Source organism: Meles meles, chromosome 3, assembly GCF_922984935.1.
Source record: "Meles meles chromosome 3, mMelMel3.1 paternal haplotype, whole genome shotgun sequence".
NCBI lineage: Eukaryota > Metazoa > Chordata > Mammalia > Carnivora > Mustelidae > Meles > Meles meles.
Window position 1 is genome coordinate 97,928,375 of NC_060068.1, and position 27,561 is coordinate 97,955,935.

A 27,561-nucleotide genomic window follows, 5' to 3' on the forward strand; every position below is an offset into this window, starting at 1 on the left:
AACAAACAAAAAACAGATAAATAAATAACTAAAAGTCTTTAAAAAAATCTCTTTTCTTTTATCCCTTATGGGCTGCAACTGACAGCAGCAGCAGCAACAGTGATCCTAGAGTGTCTGAAGTTTGGCAGGACCAAGAGCTGTGAGCTGTGTTGAATCAAACAAACATGCAAAGAGTAAAGGGCACAGTAGGCTTATCTGCAGTTCAGCCCCTTGGCTGTCCTTGGAAGCTCTGTTCTGAAAAGACATGCTGTTTCTGCAAGGTGTAAAGGCCAGGGCAATGCTTCTACATAAACCTGCTCTCGGTGTAACAACAAAAGTAGCTTCATAAATAGGGAAATCATTCCAATAAACACATGGCACACCAGTGATCCTAAAAACCTGCTCAGGCATCTAAGAACTGGTTATACTTCCCCAGACTGAGGCCAACAAGATTATCTATCTGAGATTTCCAACAACAAGAGAATAATACAACTAAGCAGAGAAATCAGTTGTAAGTTAGTAAGTTAGTAAGCCTGCAAAGTAGTAACTTGAGAGTGTGTCTATGAATAGCAACCCACTCTTCCACCAAAGGTCTTTGATAGGGATCTTTGATGGGTTTTCCCCCATTGTTTTAAAAGTATTGGGAAAATATAACTTCAAAACAAGTTTCCTAAATCCTCCTATACAAGAATTCTGGAACCACCACTGGAACTAATATTTGATACATGACGTTGACATAACATCAATTGAAAATAGTTTGGCATTATCTTCTCAAGTTGTATGTATGCATACTTGTATTAGTTTCTGATGTCTGCTGCAGAAAATGACCACAAACTTGATGACTTAAAACGAGAGTAATTTATTCCCTCATAGTTCTGGAGACCAGAAGTTTAAAGTCAGCTTCCCTGAACTGAAATCAAGGTGTTGAGAAGGCACGTTGCCTTCTTCTCTTCTGTCTAGATTCAAATCTCCTTCTGCCTCCTGCTTTATAAGGAGGGTGGGATTGCATTTAGGGCTCACTTGAATAATTCAAGATAACCTTGAATCAAGAAAATCCCTAGACATTTAACTTAATCACATTTGCTAAAACTCTTTCTGTATGAGGTATGGCCACAGGTTTGAAGGATGAGGATGTGGACATATCTTTGGGGGTCATTGCCAACCTACCCCAATACCCTAGCTATTCCACTCCTGTTAAGTGCTCTAGAGATACTCCTGCTTACAGGTATTTTTTTGAAATGCATTTTTTTTATTTATTTTTATTTGTTTATTTACAGCATAACAGTGTTCATTGTTTTGGCATCACACCCAGTGCTCCATGCAGTACGTGCCCTCCCTATTACCCACCACCTGGTTCCTCAACCTCCCACCCCCCCCACCCCCCGCCGCCCCTTCATAACCCTCTGGTTGTTTTTCAGAGTCCATAGTCTCTCATGGTTCATCTCCCCTTCCAGTTTCCCTCAACTCCCTCTCCTCTCCATCTCCCCATGTCCTCCATGTTATTTGTTATGCTCCACAAATAAGTGAGACCATATGATACTTGACTCTCTCTGCTTGACTTATTTCGCTCAGCATAATTTCTTCCAGTCCCGTCCATGTTGCTACAAAAGTTGGGTATTCGTCCTTTCTGATGGAGGCATAATACTCCATCGTGTATATGGACCACATCTTCCTTATCCATTCATCTGTTAAAGGGCATCTTGGTTCTTTCCACAGTTTGGCGACCATAGCCATTGCTGCAATAAACATTGGGGTACAGATGGCCCTTCTTTTCACTACATCTGTATCTTTGGGGTAAATACCCAGCAGTGCAATTGCAGGGTCATAGGGAAGCTCTATTCTTAATTTCTTCAGGAATCTCCACACTGTTCTCCAAAGTGGCTGCACCAACTTGCATTCCCACCAACAGTGTGAGAGGGTTTCCCTTTCTCCACATCCTCTCCAACACGCGTTGTTTCCTGTCTTGCTAATTTTGGCCATTCTAACTGGTGTTAGGTGGTATCTCAATGTTGTTTTAATTTGAATCTCCCTGATGGCTAGTGATGATGAACATTTTTTCATGTGTCTGATAGCCATTTGTATGTCTTCATTGGAGAAGTGTCTGTTTATATCTTCTGCCCATTTTTTGATATGATTATCTGTTTTGTGTGTGTTGAGTTTGAGAAGTTCTTTATAGATCCTGGATATCAACCTTTTGTCTGTACTGTCATTTGCAAATATCTTTGAAATGCATTTTAAAAGTCTGAAGTAAATCACCCAGATGTCAATTGGCAGGTGAATGAATAAGTAGAGGGCATATTTACACGAATGGAAATTTATCCATCAGTGAGAATAACTGATCTGTAGGAACAGGAAATAACATGAATAAACACTAATAATAATGATGAGTGGAAAAGCAAATCCTTACTAGTGTACATAGTACACTGTTCTTATAAAGTTCAAAACATTTTAAACACTGACTAGGGACAAATATGTAGCAAAGCCATGATTTTCTTTTGAAGGTTGATTTATTTATTTGAGAGACAGATGAAGCACCATTGGGGGGGCGGGCAGAGGGAAAGGGAGAGAATCCCAGGCAGACTCCCTATTGAGTGTAGAGCCTGGGGTAGGGCTCTATCTCACCACCCTGAGACCATAACCTGAGCTGAAATCAAGAGTCGGATTCTTAATGGACTGAGCCACTCAGGCACCCCACCATAATTTTCTTTTAAGTGAAGAGAATGATAAAGGCAAAATGTAGAAGGTGGTCACCTCTGTGTTGGAGGGAGTGGAAAATGAGCAGGCTGAGGGTATGGGATTGGGAAGGATTACCCAGGTGACTTCAACAGGGATGATGTTTTTAGCTCTTATGCTGGAATATAAATTCTCAGGTGTAATGTTACCAATATTGCTTTATATGTATTACATATTTCATTCTATAAAATACCAACACAGTGCATTAGGCATTTTTTGTGGCTAGCTATAGAGAAGCAAGCTTACTAGAGAAAACCAAGGGATTGATCACAAGGCTTCACATGCATAGGAACTGGAAATCATCTGGGCTTTAACCAGCCTCAGTACTAAATACCCTCTCCTTCACTCTTACCTGCAAAGGACAAAGAGGTTACTGCAGGAAGGCTAGGTCAGCAAAAAACAGATTCTCTGACAAATTCTTCACTTACAGATGACTTCATCTTTGAGACCAGTGTTTCCTCCCCAAATATAAGAATAACACTCACCCCACCCGCAAAAGAATAACCCAGATTTAATGAGTCACAATTTCTAAAGAAGATCCCAGATAATCTGCATATTTAATAAGATACCAGGTTATTCTCATTATCATGGAAATTTGGGAAATTTCTGGAGCAGTGCTTGTCAAATGTTAATGTGCCCGGGAATCACTCGGGATCTTACTGAAATGTGGATTCTGATTTAGCATTTCTGGGGTGTGGTCTGAATCCACCTTTCTGAGAAGCCTGAAAGGCAGACACTGCCAATTAAGAACACTGTTTGAGAAGCTAGGTTCTAGAGCTCAGGACAGTTACAGACCCTCTTGGAGAATCTGGGAAGAGCTACCTATAGATCTATTTCACAGCAGAATACATAAACATAAAATTTAACATAAAATTGCAAAGATTTGGAGAGCCCCTGGACACTATTATTCTTGGGCTAGTAGAATAGTAGAATATACCGTCAACTTGGTTCTGATGAAGAGGTGACAGGAATCTTCAGAGAGAAGATTCTATGTGCTTTGGCATTGTTGTGCTAAGTGTTCTAGACATATTATCTCATTTAATCCTCACAATAAACTTATGAGGTAGGTACTTTTATTATTGCTCTTATATCTCACAAGTGAGGAAACTGGTGCACAGAAACTTTTAGGTAATTTGCTCAAAGGTATTCCCGAGCCCAGGTGCTTAATTACTGTGTGGTGCTTACAATGGTCTTAATGTGTAATAATTACTTTGAAGAAAGTAATTTCATTTTATTAAAACTTTACTAAAACTAGCATCTGCCTTCGGCTATGGTCATAGTCCCAGGGTCCTGGGATCCCAAGGTGGGGGGCGGGAGGGGGTCCCTGCTCAGCAAGATGCCTGCTTCTCCCTCTCACACTCCCCCTGCTTGTGTTCCTCCTCTTGCTGTGTCTCTCTCTGTCAAATAAAAATCTTAAAAAAAAAAACCCAAAAACCTTGTCCAAAAAAAAAAAAAAAACCCCAAAAAACCACAACTTGTCTGGAAAGTGAAAATGTGGACAGACTAGATCTGAGGTTTTCAAATTCTGATGGCTATCAGAATCTCCTGGGGCTTTTGTTAAACATGATAAGAAAATAATGCTTGGGTTCCATGATAAATCTTTATCTTAGAATCTCCGGCTATAGAATGGAGCTGGGCAATTTTTTTTTTTTTTTAAATGATTGCTTCTTCTTCTTCTTCTTTTTTTTTTTTATCTACAACAGGATCTAAGACAACACTTCATTCCAGTTACAGGTGGCAACAAATGCTAGGACAGGGTGGGGAAGAGGAGTGGGGATCCAGATGTTTAAATAGGAATGGAACTGAGGATCACCATTGCCTCAGGCACTGGCCCTGGCTTCCCTTTTGCCAGATCTGTTAATTCCACCTGTGACCAGGGGCCCCTTCCCCATGGCTTTCGTTTTTAGCTCTTGCTTCTGCTTCTCTTTCTGTTTCTGCTTGAATGCTTTATCTCGTCCATCTCCTTGGCCTGCTTCTTGGGCTGTTTCAGAGGCTTCTTCTTGTCACCATCGCAGCAGGACATGGTGCCTGTCACCCCTTCCCCAGACCCTGCCAGGGGAAGCCTGTTGAACCAACACCCCAGATGATTTCAAAGTACAAAGTTCTAGTATCATTGCCATAGATTCTCCAAAGGTAGCATTTTAAAAGAACAAACTAAATGAATCTGTTAGGGAAGACACTCTGAAAGGGAAGGTAGCTCTGAAGGGTAAGAAGTGCCTAGAAATGCATTCCTGGCTCTGATCTTAATGAGAAAGAAGAGGAGGAAAGGACGTAAGTTTCCTTTGCTTTCCTTTGATTCTTTGGCTTCCAGTTAGAATTATTCTGTACCATCATGATTTAGAAGGGAATAGGTCCACTTTTTAAACCACTTCACATACTAGAGAACACAAAAAAGTGCTTGTAAAGTGGTATCATAGACCTGTAAGAAAAGTAGCAGGAAAATTAACCCTGCTTCCCACCTTCACCCCAGACAAGCTTACATTTGCTAAAATAACAGCAGAAAAGTGTGTGAGGCACAGCTGGACTCTCTTCTCAACTATTTACTTTCCTTTTTCTCATTTTTTATTAAAACTTTTTAAATTTTCTTAACCGCTGTGTACAACTCTGGAGCTGGGAATACAATGCTGAAGGGGGCCTACTCCCATTGCTTAAGGCAACAAGTTCAGCAGTTGTACCCATCCAGGGATGGGGTTTAGGAGAGGGACATGGATAATATAAGAAGAGCACAAAGCAAGGGTTGTGAGAGAAGGACGGGTTTTATTATGTGGCTAAAACAGCTGAAGAAGATGGATTCTGAAGAAGAGTAGGAAATGGATGGCCATCTATTCACGATTTTTTTTAAAGCACAATATATATGTTGTCTCTAATGCTATAGATATCTTATAGGTGATTAACTCCTGTATTTCGGTGATACATTTTTAAAGAGATTATTAAGGCAATAACTTGTGAGCATCATAGAGAAAGGAAGTGGTGATCAACAGCACCAGGTGTGGATTTACTAAGAACAAGTCACATCAGACCAACTTCATTTCTTCAGTGGATTAGGGAACCAGGGTAGATTTGGGGTTGAGTGGGTGTTAGGAAAGCAGAAATAATGGAGGTGGAGTCACAGAAATCTTTGTTTTTGAAAAAATATATATATTGAGTGTCTGCTTAGATCAGATGTTTGCTAGGCAACTGCACTCACACTTTTTCGTGCTTGCTCATCACAGAAAGCCCATTAAGAAAATTTTGGCTTCCTGAAAACCAACAACAACATAACATTCAAGCTCTGCAAGCTTGACACTGAAGGAGAGGGTGGGTGGGAGGGGACTATCTCGGTGGAGCCCGTTTGCCCACCCATGAGGTCCCCAAAGCTAATCCTAGAGGTTCACCTCCTTCTACGGTTCTTCCCATTTGTGCACTGGCTCAAGAGTTAGCAGAAGATTTTAACCCTCATATCCCTTAGCAAAACTGTAAACAAAGATTTTAGGAAGGATGGAGGGTAACGAAATGGAAATAAACAGAGAAATAAACAGAGAAACCAGATAATCCAGTTTACAAAATAAGTTTTGCCCTTCTTCAGTTTATAACCCACTACGGAGATTAGGACTTCCTCTCACAGCTAGATTACCTGTTTTAAATTACTCTTTTCAGCAGGTCACTATGCATTTTCAGTGATTCTTCTTTGCCTCTAGACACACTCTTAAGGTATAAACTGTTATAGCTGCCCTTATAGAACCTTATCTTCCACTCACCCACACTGAGGTTTTTCAATGGTCTTACTCAGAGGCCTCAGAATATGCTACTGGTTTTGCCTCTTTGCTCAAACCTATCTTCACAGTCCACTCAGCACTTTGTCTGCCCAAATTGTTTTATTCAGGGCATTATGGTTTGATTCAATTAAGCTAGCTCAAGTAAAAGGTTTTCTTAGAGTATTATGACATGTGAGTTCTCAGAAACAGGACTCAACATACTCTTTAGCCTTGTATCAGTTGTGAATACTTGAGGCTTAAGCAATTGTTTTTCTCTCTCATATGAAAAAATCTGGAGGTAGCTAGTTGCTGACTGTTTTAGTGGTTCAACATTATATTCTAAAGACCAGGGGGACTACTCTTCTTGGCTTTTTCCTCATGATCACAAGATGGTTGCTATAGCTCTAAATATCATGATCATGTTCAAAGAAGGTGGAAAGAGAAGGGAAGGGAAGCCAGTCTTTACCTTTGGTCAAGAGAGCAAGAACTTTCACAGAAACCTGCCAGTAGATTTCTGTGTGTATAACATTTGTAAGAACTCTGTAACCTAGCTGTTCATAAAGGAAGTGAAATCACAAGCCATAAGTGATTACTACTGAAGCTATATAAAGAACTTCTACCCTGGGGCGCCTGGGTGGCTCAGTGTGTTAAAGCCTCTGCCTTGGGCTCAGGTCATGCATGATCCCGGAGTCCTGGGATCGATCCCTGGCATTGAGCCCTGGCATCAGGCTCTCAGCTCGGCGGGGAGCCTGCTTCCTCCTCTCTCTCTGACTACTTGTGATCTCTGTCAAATAAATAAATAAATAAATAAATAAATAAATAAATAAATAAAAAAGAACTTCTACCCTGGGGCGCCTGGTGGCTCAGGTTAAAGCCTCTGCTTTCAACTCAGGTCATGATCCCAGGGTCCTGGGATCGAGCCCCGCATCAGGCTCTCTGCTCAGATAAATCAACCTAATAGAAAAATATGCGAGGGGCGCCTGGGTGGCTCAGTGGATTAAGCCGCTGCCTTCGGCTCAGGTCATGATCTCAGGGTCCTGGGATCGAGCCCCGCATCGGGCTCTCTGCTCCGCGGGGAGCCTGCTTCCTCCTCTCTCTCTGCCTGCCTCTCTGCCTACTTGTGATCTCTCTCTGTCAAATAAATAAATAAGTAAATAAATAAATCTTTAAAAAAAAAAAAAAAAAGAAAAATATGCTAAAGGCCATTGACAGAAGAAGAAGAAGACCACACATTTGTGGTGAATAAATTTAGAGAAAGATGCCTAGTCACATTAGTGATCACGGAAATCAAATTATGACTACATTGTGATAACCAATTATGACTACATAGTATAATCACGAAATTAACAAAAATGACATCTCAAAAATAAATTTTGAGGGGCGCCTGGCTCAGTGGGTTAAGCCTCTGCCTTTGGCTCAGTGGGTTAAGCCTCTGCCTTTGGCTCAGGTCATCTCAGGGTCCCGGAATTGAGCCTCACATCGGACTCTCTGCTCAGCAGGAAGCCTGTTTCCCCCTCTCTCTCTGCCTGCCTCTCTACTTGTGATCTCTGTGTCAAATAAATAAAATCCTTAAAAAAATAAATAAGTAAATATTGCTAAAAAATGTGGGGTGGTCACTATGGCTAGTGTGGGTGAGGTAAAATGGTACAACCGTCTGGGAGTACAGTCTGGGATTTAAAAAAACAGGATATGGCTTAATACATCTTAATGGAATTTCTTTTGTTGATCTATTTTTAAAGTTATTAACTGTAACTCCTCCAAAAGGCAAAAAAATCTATTAATATATTAACTGTTTTCTTTGCCTCCTTCTAACCTAAGAAAATGTCTTCTGGTGTTGGCAGAGGAATGGGAAAGAACACCTCCCTATGCAGTGTTTCCAGAGCTCCCAGGCAAAACACTTACTCCTGCTTTGTATGCCTGCTGTACGCCAACATCACAATGTTCATTTAATTGCATATCAGTCTTCCTGACGGGGCGGTTGGGTCCTAGAGGGCAGAGATCTTTTCTTGTTCATTTTAGTGTCTCTATAGTGTGCACTGAGTTTGATGTGTATCGAGGGACTCAACAAATGCTGAAGGAACGAATGAGTGAATAAAATAAATCAGTAGGGTTTTTTGAATGTTTACTTTTGAAAAGGCGTTTTTAAAAAAATGTTTATTTCAAAGGCTGTTGAAAGCACTGTCCCTAGACTATGCCCAGCACACAGTAACAATAAATATGTTTCTGAATGAATACCAAATACTTAGATATCACAAGTAATTTCAATTTACTGTGGCCTTTCACTCTGGGGGCCTTGTACTTTACTCTGGAGGTAAAGAAAGCCATAACAATGGCACATCTTTTTCAGTTATAAATTGCTTAAAACTTTTAAAAAGAGGGGTGCCTGGGTGGCTCAATGGGTTAAACCGCTGCCTTCGGCTCAGGTCATGATCTCAGGGTCCTGGGATCCAGTCCTGCATCGGGCTCTCTGCTCAGCAGTGAGCCTGCTTCCCTCTCTCTCTCTCTGCCTGCCTCTCTGTCTACTTGTGATCTCTCTCTGTCAAATAAATAAATAAAATCTTAAAAAAAAAAAAAAAACAACTTCTAAAAAGATATACCAACAAAAGGTGAAATACAGGGGCGCCTGGGTGGCTCAGTGGGTTAAAGCCTCTGCCTTTCGCTCAGGTCATGTTCCCAGGGTCTGGGATCGAGCCCCACATCGGGCTCTCTGCTCGGCAGGGAGCCTGCTTCCTCCTCTCTCTCTCTGCCTGCCTCTCTCCCTACTTGTGATCTCTATCTGTCAAATAAATAAATAAAATCTTAAAAAAAAAGTGAAATACAAAATTTACATTTTTTTAAAGATTTTATTCATTTGAGAGAGAGAGAGAAAGAGAGAGCAAGCACAAGCAAGGGGAGAGACAGGGAGAGAGGGAGAAGCAGAGTCCCCGCTGAGCAGGGAACTCGACTCGGGACTCCATTCCAGGACCTGAGCTGAAGGTGGACGCTTAACCATCTGAGCCACCCAGGTTAAAGAAAAATGATTTACACTTGTTAAAATGGTGAGGAAAACTATTGCTATTGGGGGGGGGGGGGTGTCAAAATTACTACAATAGGAGAAAGAAATTTTGCTTCACTTTGAATACATTAAAGACAGCTGGGAATTTATAGCCAACAAACAAGCAGAGTGAGGGGGTCAGTGGATGGAAAATTACTATGAAGAAACAGAAAGGCAGGCCAAAGGTGGAGGATCAGTTATTTGATCATGTATCAAAGGCATCAGACATCAAGGAGCGCGATGACTTAGCAGGATTCGTACTAATACTCGGTTCAGCCAGACCACACTTGAGGGCCTAAGTCGAAGCCTAAGCAAGCAGAAGGCTCACAGGAGCCTAAATAACGCTTGGACAAGTCTCTGTCACCGCCTCCCTCAGACCTCTTTATTACCCAATCCGTACGGATGAGGATGGCTGGAAGGGGGCCGGATCGTGGGCCCGGAGCCTAGCTTTCCTTCCCGGCAGCAATAACCCCTCGCCAGGACTCCCGAGACATCCTCCTGCGACCACCGCAGGAACGCGGGTCGGAGCGACGCCCCTCGCCTCATACCCGGGGCGCCCCTAACGTCTGCCAGACCGCAGTGCATCCCAATTTAGGGGCGGGATCCGCAGGTCGGGCGGGGCGGGGCAGGCGGCGCTGATTGGCCGAAGCTCTCGGGCTTGGGGTTCCCGGCCCCGCCCCGCCGCCCCATTATTGGCCGTTTAGAGTTCGCTGTGCTCCCCTCAGCCAGCGAGGCCGCAGGCTGGCCAGTCCCGCGCTGCCCCGCGGGAGGGGCCGAGCCCATGTTCCTCCTCCCTACCGGTCCCATCCTTAAAGCACGAGTTCGGACGCCCCGCCCGTTGGAGCGGGCGCCGGGATCGGGACAGCTAACCGCCCGGGCAGGCCAGGGCCTACCCAGGAGGGCCCGAGACCACGGAGCAACCGCGGCTGGCACGCGAACGTCTCGGGGCGTGGGAGTTGCAAGGGCAGGGGTCCCGGGCGCCATTGTTGGCCGCCAGAGAGCCGCCCGGACCTCGTCTGCCCTCAGAGGCGCTTCTCCCGCCGAGAGGAGGCACAGCTAGGGGCCGTCGCCACCCCGTGGCCCAGTGTCGTGAATCGTGTGCTTCATCTACCGCCCGCGTCGGGCCGCCGGGACCATGTTTGACAAGACGCGGCTGCCGTACGTGGCTCTTGATGTGCTCTGCGTGTTGCTGGGTACGTACGCGCCGCCGGCCCGAGGGGCGTGTGCGCCTGAGCCCGGGGTGGGGTGCCCGGGTGGGTACGGGCGTGTGTCTTCTGAGACGGGACTCGCGGAGAGCGGCGGACTGGCGTGGGGGGCGGTGTGTGTGCGCCTGACGCGCGCGCCTTTGCTGGGAGAGACTGGGGGGCCGCTTCCGCAGCCCCGGGATCCCGCTTTGCAGCTGCACCCCGGCCCCCGTGTGACCGCCTCTGTCTGTCTCCTGCGGGTGTGCTGAGCTCAGCTCTGCTTGGACGCTGTTCACGCCTCTGCGCTCAGTCCCTTGCTCCTGTCCTCTGTTTCCAGTTCCACTCCCAACGAGAACGGGGTGGGCTCCTCCCCTCCATGCCGTAGGGAAACCCGGTCACTGGCTTGTCAGGCCGAGGAGCGACACGGGAGGTTTGATTCACTGGGGATTCTCAGTAACAGGCGCCAGTGCCTGGTTTATCTTACTTGTGGGAAGCAGTTTAATTTTTCATCTTTAAAAGGCCAGAACGTTCCTAATTAGAAGGTGTTACCCGGTTGTAAATTGTCACGTTGCCAGTGGGCGTGAGGATGCCAGGTTTCTGCCTATAGGTCCGAAGAAGCTTGCCTTTTTGGGTGTGTGTGTTTGGGTGTGTGTGTGCGCGCGCGCGCGCGCGCTCTCCAGACCTCTTTCCTTCTCTGTACAGACCTTGCCATGGTGTAGCTTTCCATCTCCAGTGACAGCCCACAAGGAGCACTAGACATTCTTTGGCTGCAACAGATTTGGCGTTGTCTTCCTCATGGAAGAGTTCATTTCTGGGGCTGCTGGTTGCCAGGTGCTTCTTTCTTTTGACAAGAAAGAAATGAAGTCATCTGGATGAGGGATAGGCTTTGGAAGGAAACTTTCACCTTTTTAATATGTATTTTGTAAAGCAGTATGTTGATGTTCTTAAAAAAGAAAGAAACAAGATCTGATTGAGGTTTGGGTGGCCGTAATCAATTATGGAAGTAATGGTTCTAGCAAGTTCCCTGGCTGGGGGATCTGTGACTTGAGAATCCTAGGTGCAGGTGTGCATAATAACTTTTCACGTATAAGAAATTCCCCGGGTTTGAATCCCGAATTCCATTTTCCTGCCTCAAACCTGACCACTTAGGCGCTTGCAGTCTTGCTCAATTCTTAGAAATTCTTCTAACTCTTTGAGGTAAAATCCCTTTTTATTATCTTTGAAATATCTTTATTGTTGATTAAGACACTTCCTGTAGAGCTCCACAGTGAATTTTTAGAGTTAAGTTTAGGAAAGCAAAACAACGTTTTGGAACACTATAGAAACATGAGGAACTCTTTCAGTTGTCAAGACATATTAATAACTATATTAAATGTATTGAAATTTATTTATTGACAATGAAAGGTTTATGTTTGGTAAAGACGATAAATTTCATTTTCGTTTAGATTTGTCTTTTAATTCCAATGTAGTTTAAAAAAAAACAGTGTTAGTTTCAGGTGTGCAGTATAGTGACTCAACAATTCTGCTTATGACTCCATGCTCATCAAAATAAGTGTACTCTTAATCCCCTTCACCTGCTTCACCCATTTCCTCACCCACCTCCCCTCCGGTAAGATGTAAAATTTTAAAATGTACTTTAACCCATACTCACTATCAGTAGGGCTTTGTTAAGCTTCATTTATATTTTAGAGAAGGGAGAGGAAAATGGTCAGAAGTAATTTTGCTTGAATTGGCTAGTACCCTGTCATTGCTTCATATTGTGTACTCTCAGAATTATGTATCAACTTCCTCTTCTCCTACCTTGTGAGAGTTATTCATTTATAAAACAAATGTCAGGTTTTTTTCTATGGGCCAAGCACTGTATTAGGACAAATGAAACATAATACCGCTTTAAGGTAGCTAAAGCTAATATTAATAATCACAAAGTCATAAGGTAGACCTGTGTGTTGTTTGTATGTTTTTAAATTTGCTTATAATGGAAAAACATTAAACAGTTATAAATTCTAAATTCTTCTTGTGTTTTCAACATGATGCAAATAGCACATAATTATACTACAGAGGTAAGAATAATTTTATTGCTACATTGACCTGACAGTTGCAGGATTTATGATGGTTCCCAAAAAGATAAAATTGCGTTTTTTATTTTAAATGCCTTTGATGGTTTTGGAAAGACTTGCTTTGGGGACTTATGGATTAAGTATGTTTTAGAAGAAGATACCTCATCTGTTTGAAGCGTGTTTTATCTGTTACTGTATTACTCAAGATTCTTTTAAAGTAATTCAGAAGATTTTCATCTGGGCCCAGAATTCCCTTTTCCTAAACAGAAAGTGAAATACTGACTTCTTTTTATTTTCATATATGAGATGACAGTAGATTTAACAGTATCGGTCCTCCATTACAAACAGCAATGAAAGAGAGCAGTGGGAGAGGAGATAAAGAACTTTTTCATGCTGAGTTTTGGAAGGTAGTACATTTTTTTAAAAGATTTTCATTTATTTATTAGAGAAAGGGAGAGCGCATGCTCAAGAGAGAGCACAAGCAGGGGGAGCAAAAGGGAGAGGGAGAAGGAGAAGCAGTCTCCCCACTGAGCAGGGAGTCTGATCCCAGGACTCGATGCTGGGACTCTGGGATCATGACCTGAGTGGAAGGCAGATGCTTAACTGACTGAGCTACCCAGGTGCCCCTGGAAGGCAATACATTTTGATAGCAAATTCACCTTTTTATTGGAGTGTAAGGGTTATTTTAAATTTGGTTTTTATTCACTTTACTGACAGCAGGAGATTGATACCCTAAAATTAGGGGTTATCAACTTGGCATTAACTTTATTCATTTTCTATGGAGAATATACAGGTAAGAGTTAACTATACCAACAAAAAGATGATTAAACATTTTTTAAGTACAGGGTTATGTGAAAGTGATTCATAATTACAATGTGAATATGTTCCAGGTTCTGTTAATGACCACTCCAACATTATACAGTGTATCCATTTTAATATGATGATGTTACATGATTTTGCTACGTGACTATATAATTTTATGGAGTGTGATGTCTGTTGAAGTGATCATTAAACGTGTTTTGTGTGTGTGTGTGTGTGTGTGTATGTACATTTGTGCCCCTCCATCATTTTTATCACTATAAAACATGAATTCTCCCATCTGATATACCCAGGTGATTAGTTCCTTCAGTGAATGTGGTAAATTCTTAGAAAAAGAGTCAGGATTTTGAGAGATGGTATGTATTTGAAATGGAGCATAGTCTTGCCATCTTTCTCTGGCTTTTTTGATGATGAGTTCTATCATTGTAGATAAGGCTGGCTATAAGCATCTGAGCATACAAGAAAAGCTGCTCTATAGGGAATGATAGTGGGCTGGTGTGAAAGGAGCAGTGGTTTTGCCCGGTGTGTTAAATGGTGTCCTGAATAAAACTTACTAGTGTTTAATTACTGAGATTCATTCCAGATTTTATCCACCATGGCATAAGGCTGCCAGGCAGTGGACACTGAGTCCACTGATTGATTCAGAGCACATTGATTGAAGGCTGATTCTGCCAGGTCCATGTTAGGTGCTAGGGATACAAAGATGAGTAAGAGAGTCCTTGCTCTAAAGGAGATCAGGGTCTAATGAAGAACAGACAGGTTACAGTATACTGTGGTAAGCATAATAATGGAGGTATGAAATAAGTACCCTTCGAGTTCAGAGAAGGGAGTTATCTTAGACCTGATCCATTATAAACAAATGGTTTGTTTATCCTTAGTGATGCAGAAATGACAAAAGTTTCCTGGAATATTTCTTAGACTCTTTTTTCTTTCCTCCCCAACTTGATGCAAGGCAGTAGTGACCCAAGTAAGTACCCTATGTTGATGACTTTTTTGTAGACCGTCCCATAGTGTTTTGAAGATTTAGGTGTAACTGGCAAAAACTTTTTATGTGCTTGTGTTTTGCTATGTGGCAGTCATTTAGAATACCTTTTTGGGCTCCATATTCTTCTTTGCCCCTCCAGCTCTGTTCACCTTGCTCTGTGCTCTGGGAAGCAGGCAAATTATATGGGCTCTATCAACTGACCTCTTATTTTATGGTTTCTGTTTGGTTTTGGCTGATGGTACATCAGTAGGAGGCCTGGAAGAGCCAGTTCTCTTCTGCTGGATTTGTGTTGCTAGAGCTGTTGTGTGGTTTTGTGAATAGGTCTCAGCTTCTCTTCAATGGCCCTCTCTGCCAGCCAGCTCCAGTTACAGATCTTTCTGGGTTCTGGTAACCCCATAATTGCTCCTTAGGCCTAATGATGATAATGGCCTCCTGATGTTGGTAGCTTGAGAGTATTCCACCATCCCTTGCTACTTTACTTAAATCCTGCCTATACTTATAAAGATGGTTCCTTCATTCAATTCTGTTGAATACCTTTTTTTGACTGTGTTTGTGCATTTGTTGGTTGGTTGATTTTTGGTTGGGACCCTACTAATGACATTCATACATGTCCAAAACAGATTAGAGGTAGCTTCCCTTTCTGCACTTAACACCTTTTACACCTTTATAGCAGGTGCAAACAGAAGCTCATGGTCTCCAAGGTCATAGTTTCCTTAACAAGCTCCAAATGTGGTACCATCATTATGCCAAATCAGAATCAATAGATTAAGAATAAAATCTGGCAGCAAAAAGCTGGCAGCCAATAGTAGGTGTTTGTAGAATCCCTTACTTATTCTTCCTCAGTATCTATCTCAAATACTGATACCATATGTTGTTGCCATGACACTAACATCATTCCGCCCCTTAAGTATTACCCCTGAGGAGCGGTCTCTTTCCTATCTCTCAGTTTGGGCCTGTTTCTCAAGGAAAAAACAGTAAGTATTCAGTGAAAGATTCTCAGTTGGTAAATAGTCTGCAGCATTTTGCACCTTCCCTTTTTTCCTAATGTTTGTTCCTTCATTCATTATTGAGCATGTATTTGTTTGGTATCTGCTGGTGCTTGGCATTGTGTTGGATGCTGAAGATAAAAATAAGTAAATCAATACATAAATTGGACATAATGCTTATCCTGGTTGCTAGCCATTTCAATCTCCGTTAACTTTTATTAAGCAAACTTCTTTTCCTTCTGATGAAAGTTTACTGGGTTTCTCTTTTTTTTTTTTATATAAAACCTTTCTCTTTCCTCCAAGCCACAGTGAAAAGGCAATCATCTCGGAAAATGAACAAAGAGGGTGCCTGGGTGGCTCAGTCATTAGGCGTCTGCCTTCGGCTCCAATCACGGTCCCAGGGTCCTGCGATGGAGTCCCACATCAGGCTCCCTGCTTGGCGGGAGGCCTGCTTCTCCTCCTACTCCCTCTGCTTGTGTTCCCTCTCTAGCTGTGTCTCTCTCTGTCAAATAAATAAAATCTTTGGGAAAAAAAGAAAATGAACAAAGATTTGTTAAGCTGGCATATTCTTGAGTTAGACTGGAGTCCTGCTGCAGGCCTTTTCTACATTTAACTGGCCAGTTTTGAATAAAAGCAGAGGCCTGGAAGAAAATGCTACTGTTTGGCTCCAGTTGGCTTTGTACACTTGAGTTTTAACTTAAACTTACCTTGCTTGTGGAAATGTTCAGAGAATGTTCTTCTCTATCGAGTTTACGAGATGTAAATTCTTCCTTATATTCACTTTGAATTACATCCTTTTGGAAACTTCTGGGCATGCTGTGGATCTTGATTAATCTTTTTCTTGTTTAGTCATTTTTTGCTGAGCTCTACCAAAATTTCCTATCTGCTCAGCTTGGGGAATTATTCTGATTCTTGTGGATAAAAAATTGAAGTTTACATTGTTATTGTTTACCCTCCTGAAAGAAGTTGGAAGAAAGTCACTAACCTCTCAGATTTTAAGTAAGCCGATTAAAATGTAGCTTCCATTTTATGGAAAGGAATTTGGAATGTTAATTGTCCACTTCCTCCTAATTTAGGTAACTTAATTCAGCATTTGGGATAGAAATTACAATCTGTTTAGTAAGATAATTAGGGATTATATAGACACTTTTATTTCTCTTATTCTCTTTTTAAGAAAGCACTCACCATTCAGATAGTATGAACAGTGGTTATAAGTAGCTTTCTTCTTCCATCCTTCTTATTTATTTACCTTATTTTTCGTTTTTACTATTTTTTTTCCTTCTTTCTTCCTCCTGCTTTCCTTCTCTGCAACCTTCTTACTGTCTGGGTTTAAAACTGAGATGGCTTAAACAGTTGTTGCTTTTTTTTTTTTTCCCTGAAACTAGTCTTGTTTCTTTATAAACTGTATATATATAGTTTATATATATATAAATATATATATTTATATATATAAATTTATATAAATTATATATAAATATATATATTTATATATATAAACTATAAATATACAGTTTATAAAGAACAAGTTTATAGACTTGTTCTTTATAAACTAAGTTTCTCTTTTTCTTTAAAATAATAGAGAGGTAACATAGTCTAGTGATGGACTCTTTTTTTTTTTTTAAGATTTTATTTATTTATTTGATAGACAGAGATCACAAGTAGACACAGAGGCAGGCAGAGAGAGAGGAGGAAGCAGGCTCCCTGTTGAGCAGAGAGCCCAGGGCAGGGCTCCATCCCAGGACCCCGAGATCATGAACTGAGCCAAAGGCAGAGGCTTTAACTCACTGAGCCACCCAGGCCCCCGTGAGACTCTTGATATACATTACTTAGGTTCACATTTCATTTCCTCTCTTTACTAGTTTCATGACCTTGGGCAATTTTCTTCTTTGTGCCTCTTCCTAATAAAAGCACCTACTTTATATGGTTCTGAGGCTAAAGTAAGTCAATTTGTAAAAAGCTTAGAGCAGTGCCTTGCACTTTTTGCAGGATAGGTTTGTAAAATAAGATTAATCCTCTCTAATCCTACCAACTATAACATAATTTTAATAGAAATAATATCAACTAGTTTTGTGTTAGGGACAAAAACACTCACAAACTTTGAAACGTTTCCCATGAATACTCATGGAATGTCTTTGAAGCTTATAGAGCAACTTGAAATAGTAATGTTATCAGTCATGTGTAAAAGCCGCATATACAATCTCCAAGTAGTGGTAATCCCAACAGTGGTGGAAATTGATCTGTGTAGGTTGTGTTAGAGAATAATTAGAAAAATAGAAAGACTTTATATATTCATAAATCCCAAATTTCAGCTTAATCAAGAAAATGGAGTTAGCTGTATTCTGTGTCACCTTCACTGTTTTTATTGCTCAGGCCGTGGGAATGGTCACTCCTCATATAAAAGTAAACTTCATTTTTTAAAAACAATTTGAATGACCTTAATTGTACATCCTCATTTGTGCAAATTCTGTTATTTGAATTCTCGGCAATTAAGTGGACAGCAAAGAAAAAAACTGTTGTGTAATACTTCTCCATACCCTCCACTCCCTCTTACTTCCCCATATCCTCTTTTCCCTCTCACTCTTGCTTTTTTCAACCAGATAGTTATTTCAATGTATCTTAATCTGAAATTGGTTTTTGTGTGTGTGTGTGTGTGTGTGTGTGAGAGAGAGAGAGAGAGAGAGAGAGAGAGATAATGCTAGGTTTTTAAAAATATTAGACTTCACATTATCTTTATTAATTGAGCACCCATTATGTGTTTAATACAATGTTAGGAGCTGTAAATACCATTGTGAAGAAGGTAATGTCTTCAATCTTTTAGAAAATTATAGATGTTTGTAAATGCCACGAAAGAATTAAAACAAGATTAGAAGAGAGTGAGATGGTGGAGGGTGGCAATCTCAAGGAAGTCTTCTCTGAGGAGGGGATATCTGAATTGGCCATGGAGGAACTGGACGAAGTTGATTTCAGGTTTGGGGAAGAGCAGGTGGTGAGGGCCAACAGCAAAGAGCATGTTGCAACAGGGATTGTAACATTTGTAACAGTGTGACTGGTATATAGTATGCATCCATGGTATTCATAATAGTGAATTTTGTAACTTATTTCTAACTGTCAAAGTGGATAATAACTGACAGTTGTTCAGTGCTTACTAGGCCCTGTGTGGCCTGTAAAGTCTCTTAACAACTTGATCAGGAACAGTAGCTTGGTCATCCCCATTCTGTAGGTGATAGAACTGAGGCATAGAATAATTGGGAAACTCTCCCAAGGGAACCCAGCTAAGAGGTGGTATGGTCAGGACTTGGGAAACATATTTTTAAGGATTATACGTTTTGAATGTGGATTCACTGGTCCAGATTTAGGAAAGGTGCTAATAAATGGAGAGGTTGAGGAAGGAGAGGTTAGGGGATTAGTTGATTCTAAAAACAATCATTATTTTTAGGTAGCCTAATTGTTTTATGACCATCTGATTTCTGTATGATGTGACTTCAGAGTCTATTTTGATTTATGATATTTTGAACATGTGCCTGCTGTCCAAAGGGGCAATTTAATTTTTCATAACTCAAACTCCTGATTACTACTAAGAGTTTGCCCGGAGAGTATCTCATACTGGAAGATGTAACTAATTTTCCCTGTTTTGTAACATACCCACAGATTTTTTTTTCAGATAGCTTTGTCATGGGCATTTCAGGAAAGGAAGACCTTTGTCCTTCACTGTACTTCATGTGAGTCATGTGTTAGAGAGTTCAGAGTCACCTTTCTAGTTCATTCCAGCAGATATAGGTAGAATCTCATGATTTAGTTCTCAGTTGTCATTGCTTGGAAATGTTTCCTGAGTCTTTTTCAGGGTGGGGTGCCTAGGAAAATGACATATAGGAAATGTGTACTGGATGAGCTCTTGAGTTAATTGGCAGCTTGTTAAGCCAGGTTCTGCCTTGCCTTTTGGTACATTTACATCAGCACTAAGAGAGATGTGTTGGCTGCTTAGGTGCTTCAGGGGTAAGTGATGAAAAGTGAAGAAAACCATTATTCACTGAATGCCTAAATGAGCCTTTGTAAATGTCTTACATAAACTTATGTTGTCTTTACAAAATTCTGAGATTTTAGCTTCATTTTATGTCATAGCACTGGCATAAAAGAATAGGTAGAAAAATAAAACAAAAGCCATGGATCTCAAATAGCTCTTGCTTACTGGGGAAGACAGACTCCTAAGAAACAATGGCAGTACTGTCTGGTATGTTGAGTGCTGGATAGGTCCTTGCTTTGAAGTTACTAAGAGTGAGTGAGACAGGGTCTCTATCCTGGAGAGGTATACAGAGCCTTGAAAATGGAGATTGGTAGGTATTTTAATGAAATCTATCTATACTTCAAAATGATTTCTCCTGAGATATTTGCTTTTGCTTTCTGGCAGAGATAATGTATACCTTCGGGAACATTACTTTTGGCTAGTGCTAAATTCTGTAAATAATTTCTGTTGACAGTTGAGGCCTCATCTGTATTAACTGGGTGAAGACACAGGAGGTGGGTGCTTAGAAAACGTGTGGCACATGGTAGGCATTCAAATATTTGCCACATGAATGTATAGGCAATGTATTTGAATCAGCCACTCTTCTGGGGTTTAAGTTTTAGCTCTGTTACTAACTCTATGATGTTGGGCAGGTCGCTTCAACTCCTGGATGAGTTTTGTCATCTAATGAGGAAAAAGATGCTAATAGTGCATTCCTCCTGTTGCTGTGAAATTAGATGAGATAATGTATGAGACAATGCGTAGTGAAGTGTTCAGCATAGTTCTGGCCTGTGCTGTTGTTATTATTATTAAATTAATAAACTAATTTGGTACCACTGACCCGGTCTGTTACTCAAATATGATGTCACATGGTATTGACTTTTCTTTTGGAACATTATTTAGTGTAGTTCTAGTTTCAGCCTAAAGAGCATTGAGAACGGGAATCTGGTTCATATTTCATTTTTTAGTGCCCAGATCATTTTGGGAAATGTTTCAATTATTTCTAACCTGTTTCTTTCTGCTATCAGATACCTCAGTAAGATATTCTAATTTTACTTTTAGGTGAACAGTATTCCTACAGCTCATAGGCAAGGTACCCAAATGAATGTTTTTGCTTGGAGAGAGATTAGTGAAATAGAAATAGGTGTGTGAGCTAGTAATGGCATGGTTTGGATAGTGGTAACTTCTCTTAGTTCTCAGTTCCTAAAACATGAAGGTTTTTTATGTCTTAAATATAAACTGGTTAAGAGCTAACTTGTAGTTCAGGTTGAAGGAGCTAAACATAAGCTGTTCTCACTGTAACTTCTTTTGATCAGTAAGAATTTATCTTTTCTTCTTTCCATAGAGTTTAAGAAGCAGATGTATATAGTGGTCACACCCATTTGCAGTGTTCGGGGATAGCCCGATTTTAGCTAATAACCTTCTGCATAAAGGTAGTTTACTAAGTGTATGACTAAATGTAATTAAAAATCATACTTTTATAATATTAACTCTAAACCTATTATTAAAAAACATAATTTTTCAAGCGATATCCCAATTTGACTGGAAAATGTACCTAACCATTATGCAGTGTAACAGAAACAAGTGACATTTACTTTTTTTTTTCTTCCCAAATGGCATGGGTAAGAGAAAGGAATTTTAAAAGGGCACTTTTCCAAATATGTGTTGTTTCTGACCCACTGCTCGAGTTGGCAAAAAGGTTTTTTTAAACTTTGATGTTATCAAAACTTGTTAGGCAGGTTATGGGTAATATTCAACTTTATAGCTAGTGTTGGATATCTACATTAATACTAACTTTATGTACCACAATATGAGTGAGATTCTAAGTGCTGCCATTGAAGATAGCCTAATTATGAACCAAATGTAGTAACAAGTAAATTACCTTTATGGAGACTTTCCCCTTTGCTTAGGATATGATGTCATGGAGGTTTTCCAGTAGTGCAGTTTCTTTATGTAACTATTTAAATAGTTCAGAGTATGATCTAGTAATTAAAGCCGTTGGCTTGGAAATCAAATTCTGGTCTTGCTTCTGCTACTCTCAGTGACCACATGGGCAGGATCTCATGGGCTGCTTCATTTATTCATGTGTACTTTATAATGAGAATAATAGCTGCCTCTATATATCTCAGGATTGTAGTGGTAAGCATATCTTGCTTATTAAGAAGAGTCAGTTGCTGCATAATATATTATAGCAGTTGACACCAGGGGACTTATAGTAGAAAGGGAGAACACAGTATTCAAGGCGGTGTTTTGAGCAACTGGAACAGACGTATAGGTGATCAATTAAAAGTCTAGTTTAGTCAAGAATGAGATGAGTGTTCTCAACAGAAAGTAGGAAAAAGGTGGAAAGTGTTTAGGAAGTAGTGATGGGCCTTGATACAAAGTAATCAAAGTAATACAGGCCCCCTGCTTGAATTTTCTCTTTTGCCATACTTAGGTACACGGTTTTATCAGTGACCAAGTGGCTCATGAAATCTTGCAACTAGTTTGTTATTCTTGTATCAGTCATACTGTGAGAAATGGGGACATGTGCTATCTTGAAAAGCCAATGTAAAAAATAATTTCGTCCGACTGACTGAAATTTCAATGAAGGGAGATTTTGATTTTTTTTTAAAAAAAGATTAATGTTTGGGGGCACCTGGGTGGCTCAGTGGGTTAAGCCTCTGCCTTCGGCTTGGGTCATGATCTCAGGGTCCTGGGATCAAGTCCCATATTGGGCTCACTGCTCAGTGGGGAGCCTGCTTCCTCCTCTCTCTGTCTGCCTCTCTGCCTGCTTGTGATCTCTCTCTGTCAAATAAATTCTTTAAAAAAAAAAAAGATTAAGGTTTGCCTAGCATTTAATTAAAAAGGGAAAGAAGCCACAGTTTAAACCAAGTCTGCTGAATATCAGGAGGTTATTGTATCAACAGCAGTTTGTCTTCTGTGAAGTCTGTCAGATTCTTTTGGCGAAGATCTGATGCACCAAGGGAATCTCTTCTAACCTTGTAATCTGCTTGTGCTATGTTCTACTCCATTGACCTGCTGGATAATAAACAGGTAAGAGATATTCTTTGAAGTAGAGTGATTGCATTATCTGAGATTGTGTTTCTGTTTTCCTCAGTACAGACTAGTTCATTAGCCAATTAGTGATTAAAATGGTGAGACCTCAGTGTTACTGTGTAGTGGTAGCTGTCCAACTGATTTATTACTATGTGGGCCATTGGGGTATAGATACCATTGAACAGTTAAGGATTTCGTCTACTCTCTAGACATGGAAACTCAACACCCATTAAAAATATAGCAGAATTAAAATTCCATGGCCAAAGCTGTAAGAAAATCTTGACAAAATTGAGTCCCATTTAAGAGCATATTTTTTGCTTGCTAATAACTTAAAAACATACATTTAAAAGCACTGAGCTATTCAATACTCATTATTGAAATTTGAAACTCAAGTGAGCCTCTAGAGCCTAAAGGTGCTGATGTGGGCTTTTTTTACTTTATTTAAAATTTTTTTTAAATTTAATTTCAGTAAGTGAACATATACTACATCATTTGTTTCAGATGTAGTGTTCAATGATTCACCAGTTGCATGTAACATCCAGGCTCATCGTAAATAAATTATTCTAATAAAAAATAATTATTCTAATAAAAAAATTCTAATAAATTATTCTAACAAAAAGGAGAGTGGGGAAAAAGAAAATAAGGAAAATGAAGGAAGTGAATATTGCTGGATGGTCTGTTTTTGCCTTCTAAGAGGAGTTCAGAAGAGGATGAAGCTTCTTTGATAGAAAGGATGAGAGGTTGTGCTTCCTAAAGGCCTGAGATTGCTTACTGCCCAGTAAAGGGATTGTGGTGGAGATTCTGATTTTTCATTTGGAAAAATTTAAGGGTCACATTTATAGTTATTTAAAATTACTAAAGTAAGGAACTTATCCTTTAGGTTGGTCGATTAATTCAAACTTTGTCTAAGAATTACCAGGGAAAAAAGTCAGATTCCTGAAAAAATGCTGTGTTAGTTACCCATATATCCTGTCTTTGGACTTTTTGTGACTAAGAATGAGCTATTGGGGTGGGAGTCGCCTGCATGGCTCAGTCAGTAAGCCTCTGACTTGGACTCAGCTTAGGTCTTGATCTCAGGGTTGTGAGTTGAAGCCAGCCCCCTCTTTGGGCTCCACACTAGGCATGGAGCTTACTTAAAAAAAAAAAAAAAAAGAATGAAATATTGGGATGGGGGATAGCATAACTTGGTTGAGTATTTTGTAAGTCAAAGTTGTAGTAAAAGTTGACGTTTGACATTTTGAACTGTCAGATATAACAAATAATGTAATCTTACAGTTCATACAGGGGCTAGCCATAGGCATATTTCAGTGAGTTATCTAAATATAATTCAGGAGAAGGTGTTTATGTAATGTGACATACAGACATATTAATATTTGCTATAATAAAAGGTGTGAATCATATCTGTGTATTCATCTTATCTATGCAAAGTACTATTAGGCAAAATAAAAGCGAAACAGACTGTTACTCCATTTTAAAGAGGTTAGAATGTTTTACTTTGTAGTTTCAACAGAACTTTATTTTAAAAATTTTGTCTTACCAAGATACGAAGTAATTTCCATTTATTTTTACTAATGTATAAAAGTTTTTAGAGAATTCTTTTTGTATTTATGGGATGCATAAAAAGTTAAGTGTGTGGATACTGGAAACCTACAGGTCTGACTTTGGATTCCAGTTCTTTCACCTGTAATTAAGATAAATCACCAACATTCACAGCTTCAGTTTCTTTATCTGAAAAGGACTGGGTCTTTATCGGTATATTCTCTTTGGTTTATGTGCATTACATAGTAAGCATTTGTTTATTCCACAGGTGTTTGTCTCACATGTTGTGTGCCACACTTTTTTAAAAAAAAGATATTATTTATTTATTTGAGAGAGAGAGAGTGCCAGCGAGAGCATACTAGCAGGGAGATGAGTAGAGGGCCAGGGAGAAACAGACTCCCCTCTGAGCAGGGAGCCTGACTCTGACTTGGGGCTGGATCCCAGGACCCTGGGATCATAACCTGAGCCAAAGGCAGATGCTTAACTGACTGAGCCACCGAGGCACCCCAGTGTGCCACACTCTTAAACAGAGGAGATTCATGGAATCACACAAATAAATACAAAAATGAATCAGTTAAATGCTATAAAGGAGAGAGATGGGTGTTATGAGGGCTTATAAAAAGAGTTTTGAATAGGCGAATGTGAGGTAGCTTTTTAAAATGATGAGTTTGGCTATAAGATAGAATAATAGATGGATGAAGGCTGGAAAAGGATTGATTTAGGGAGAGGAATTGAGAGGCAGGGCGGTGGGGTCATGGGGAAAAGGCAGGGAAAAATGAAACAAAATGGGACTAGAGAGGGAGACAAACCATAAGAAACTCTTAATCTTAGGAAACAAACTGAGGATTGCTGGAGGGGAGGGGGGTGGAAGAAATGGGGTGGCTGGGTGATGAACATTGGGAGGGTATGTGCTATGGTGAGTGCTGTGATGATTCACAGACCTGTACCTCTGAAACAAATAATACATCATATGTTAATAAATAAATAAAAATTTTTAAAGAAGGCTGTTGAAATAGTCCAAGTGAGATCATGGTAGTGAAACTAAAGAGGTAATGGTGGCGATGGAGAAAGGTGGATGGATCTGAGAATTCTGGGAGGTAAAATGGAAAAGTTTTGTGACATATTGGATGTGGGAAGTTGGAGATAGTGAGGATAGTTCTGAAGGTTCTGGCTTGTTTAATGGATTGATGTTGATTCCTGCCAGTATCGAGCTGGGAAGCACTAGGAGAGAACCTGATCTGAGATAGGAAGAAGGGTCTGGAAGAGATAATTAAAAAAAAATTTTTGAGAGCGAGGGAGAGACAAGCATAGCGACAGAGAACAAGAGCGAGAAGAACGAGAGGAGAGGGAGAATGCATGGCTTGATCCCAGGACTCTGGGATCATGACCTGAGCTGAGACAGATGCTTAACTGATTGAGCCACCCAGGTGCCCCAGTTCTGGTTTATGTTTAAGGTGCCTGATTTTGAAGGGCAAGTGTCAAGTCCTTGTTTGCATAAATGGGTCTAGAGCTCTGAGGAATGGTCTGATTTTTGGGAGGGAGTCACTGATGTATTAATGGTAATTGAAGTTATGAGAATTGGTGAAATCCCAAATGGGAGTTACAAAGTGAGAAGGGGAGAAGTTTTAAGATGAAGTTTTGAGAAACACTAGACTTTCAGATTGTTGAAAGAAATGGAGAACATCAAAACTGAGAGGGAACACTAAAAGCTAGGAGAATGTTCCTGGAAAGCCAAGTGAAGAGAGTGCCCCAAGGAGAGAGTGGTAACAATGTCTGCATTCTCTTGAAAGGTCCAGTAAGATAAAGTCTGAGAAGTGTCTATTGGATTTTGTTACAGAAAGTTCATTGATAATCTCATGTAAGAAAGCAATTTCCTTATTGGAGTGCTCTGAAAAGTGGGTATTAGGTGAAAAAATAGAAATTGTGGGTATTGGTAGTTACTTTAAAATGTTAGGGGGATGTCTGGTTGTCTCAGTCAGTTAAGCGTCTGCCTTCAGCTCTGGTCATGATACTGGGATCCAGCCCTGCATCAGGCTTGCTTGGTGGGGAACCTGCTTCTCCCTCTCCCTCTGCTCCCTTCCCGCTGCTTGTGCTCTCTTTCCCTCGCTTTCTCTCTCTCTCTGACAAATTAAAAAAAAAAAAAATCTTAAAAAAAATTAAAATGTTGGACTGAGAAAGGAGAATATAGTAGAGAAGATTCCAAGCACAGGTCAGCAGAATCATTTCTGAAATGTGAGGAGATCAGTTAGGGCTATCAGCTGACACACTAATGGCCTAAAATAATAGGTTGTCATGGTTACCTATGATATGCCAGATGGGGCAAGAATAATCTTGTCAGGGGCGCCTGGATGGCTCAGTGGGTTAAGCTGCTGCCTTCGGCTCAGGTCATGATCTCAGGGTCCTGGGATCGAGTCCCGCATCGGGCTCTCTGCTCAGCAGCGAGCCTGCTTCCCTCTCTCTCTCTCTCTGCCTGCTTCTCTGTCTACTTGTGATCTCTCTCTGTCAAACAAATAAATAAAATCTTTAAAAAAAAAAAAAAGAATAATCTTTCAGGTATAGGAATACATTTTATTCAAAACAAAACAAAACTCCCAAGTATATGTGTGTTTTTACACCCAATATGGTACATTGAACTCATGATCAAGAATCACATTCTGGGGACGCCTGGGTGGCTCCGTGGGTTAAAACCTCTGCCTTCGGCTCAGGTCATGATCTCAGGGTCCTGGGATCGAGCCCCGCATTGGGCTCTCTGCTCAGCAGGGAGCCTGCTTCCTCCTCTCTCTCTGCCTGCCTCTCTGCCTACTTGTGATCTCTGTCTGTCAAATAAATAAATAAAAATCTAAAAAAAAAAAATTCTAAAAAAAAGAATCACATTCTGTTTCTACTGAGCCAGCCATGAACCCCTAGGAATACCATTTTTATATCAATGGTCCTGTATAGGAATAGTTGAACTCCTCTTGAAGAACCCTCTTTTCTGAGAACAATGGATTACTTCATAGCTTTGTTTTTCAAGTAACCGTTACCAAGTATGGTGGAGTTTGGGATGTGGAGCCTGGCAAACTTGGTTTCAGAAATCTGCTTTGCTATGTATTCTTCATTTGGGTCACACAGATGGTTATTTCATCCTGCTGAGCTTCGGTTTCTTCCCTTGTGTGATGGAGAGAATTTGGTCTGTGTAATAGATTTGTTAGGAATAAGTGAGAATCTTTATAAATAAAGCACCTGGTATTTAACAAGCACTTAACAAACTAATGCCTGCCTGTCTTTTTTCTTGCTTCCCAGGTAGCTGATATTCATTGTGTAGTTTTATCATTGTATGCTTGCCTTGAAGTAATAATTGGTGGGAATCCTTGCTTCTTCAGCTTATCTTCTGTGTAAAATGACTTGAGTAGTACAAACATATATTTTTGGGAAAACGGATATATGATTTGCTACTGCAATAATCATAACCATTAAGAAAAGAATTGTACCA

General features: G+C 40.5%; 1 protein-coding gene and 1 pseudogene across 2 annotated transcripts in view; one reads left to right on the forward strand and one right to left on the reverse strand.

Moving 5' to 3' along the window:
* Positions 1 to 4,514: 4,514 nt before the first annotated feature.
* Positions 4,515 to 4,735, reverse strand: LOC123938023 (annotated as a pseudogene).
* A 5,575-nt stretch (positions 4,736 to 10,310) lies between these two features.
* The window catches only part of PLPP1 (phospholipid phosphatase 1), a 100,515-nt gene continuing 83,264 nt past the window's right edge, over positions 10,311 to 27,561 (forward strand). Inside the window, exon 1 of one of the 2 annotated variants that reach the window (XM_045998836.1) lies at positions 10,311 to 10,673. In XM_045998836.1, coding sequence (XP_045854792.1) covers positions 10,616 to 10,673 — 58 coding nt within the window. In that variant the 5' untranslated portion in view covers positions 10,311 to 10,615. The remainder of the gene's footprint in view (positions 10,674 to 27,561) is intronic. The other variant, XM_045998835.1, reaches the window with a different exon arrangement.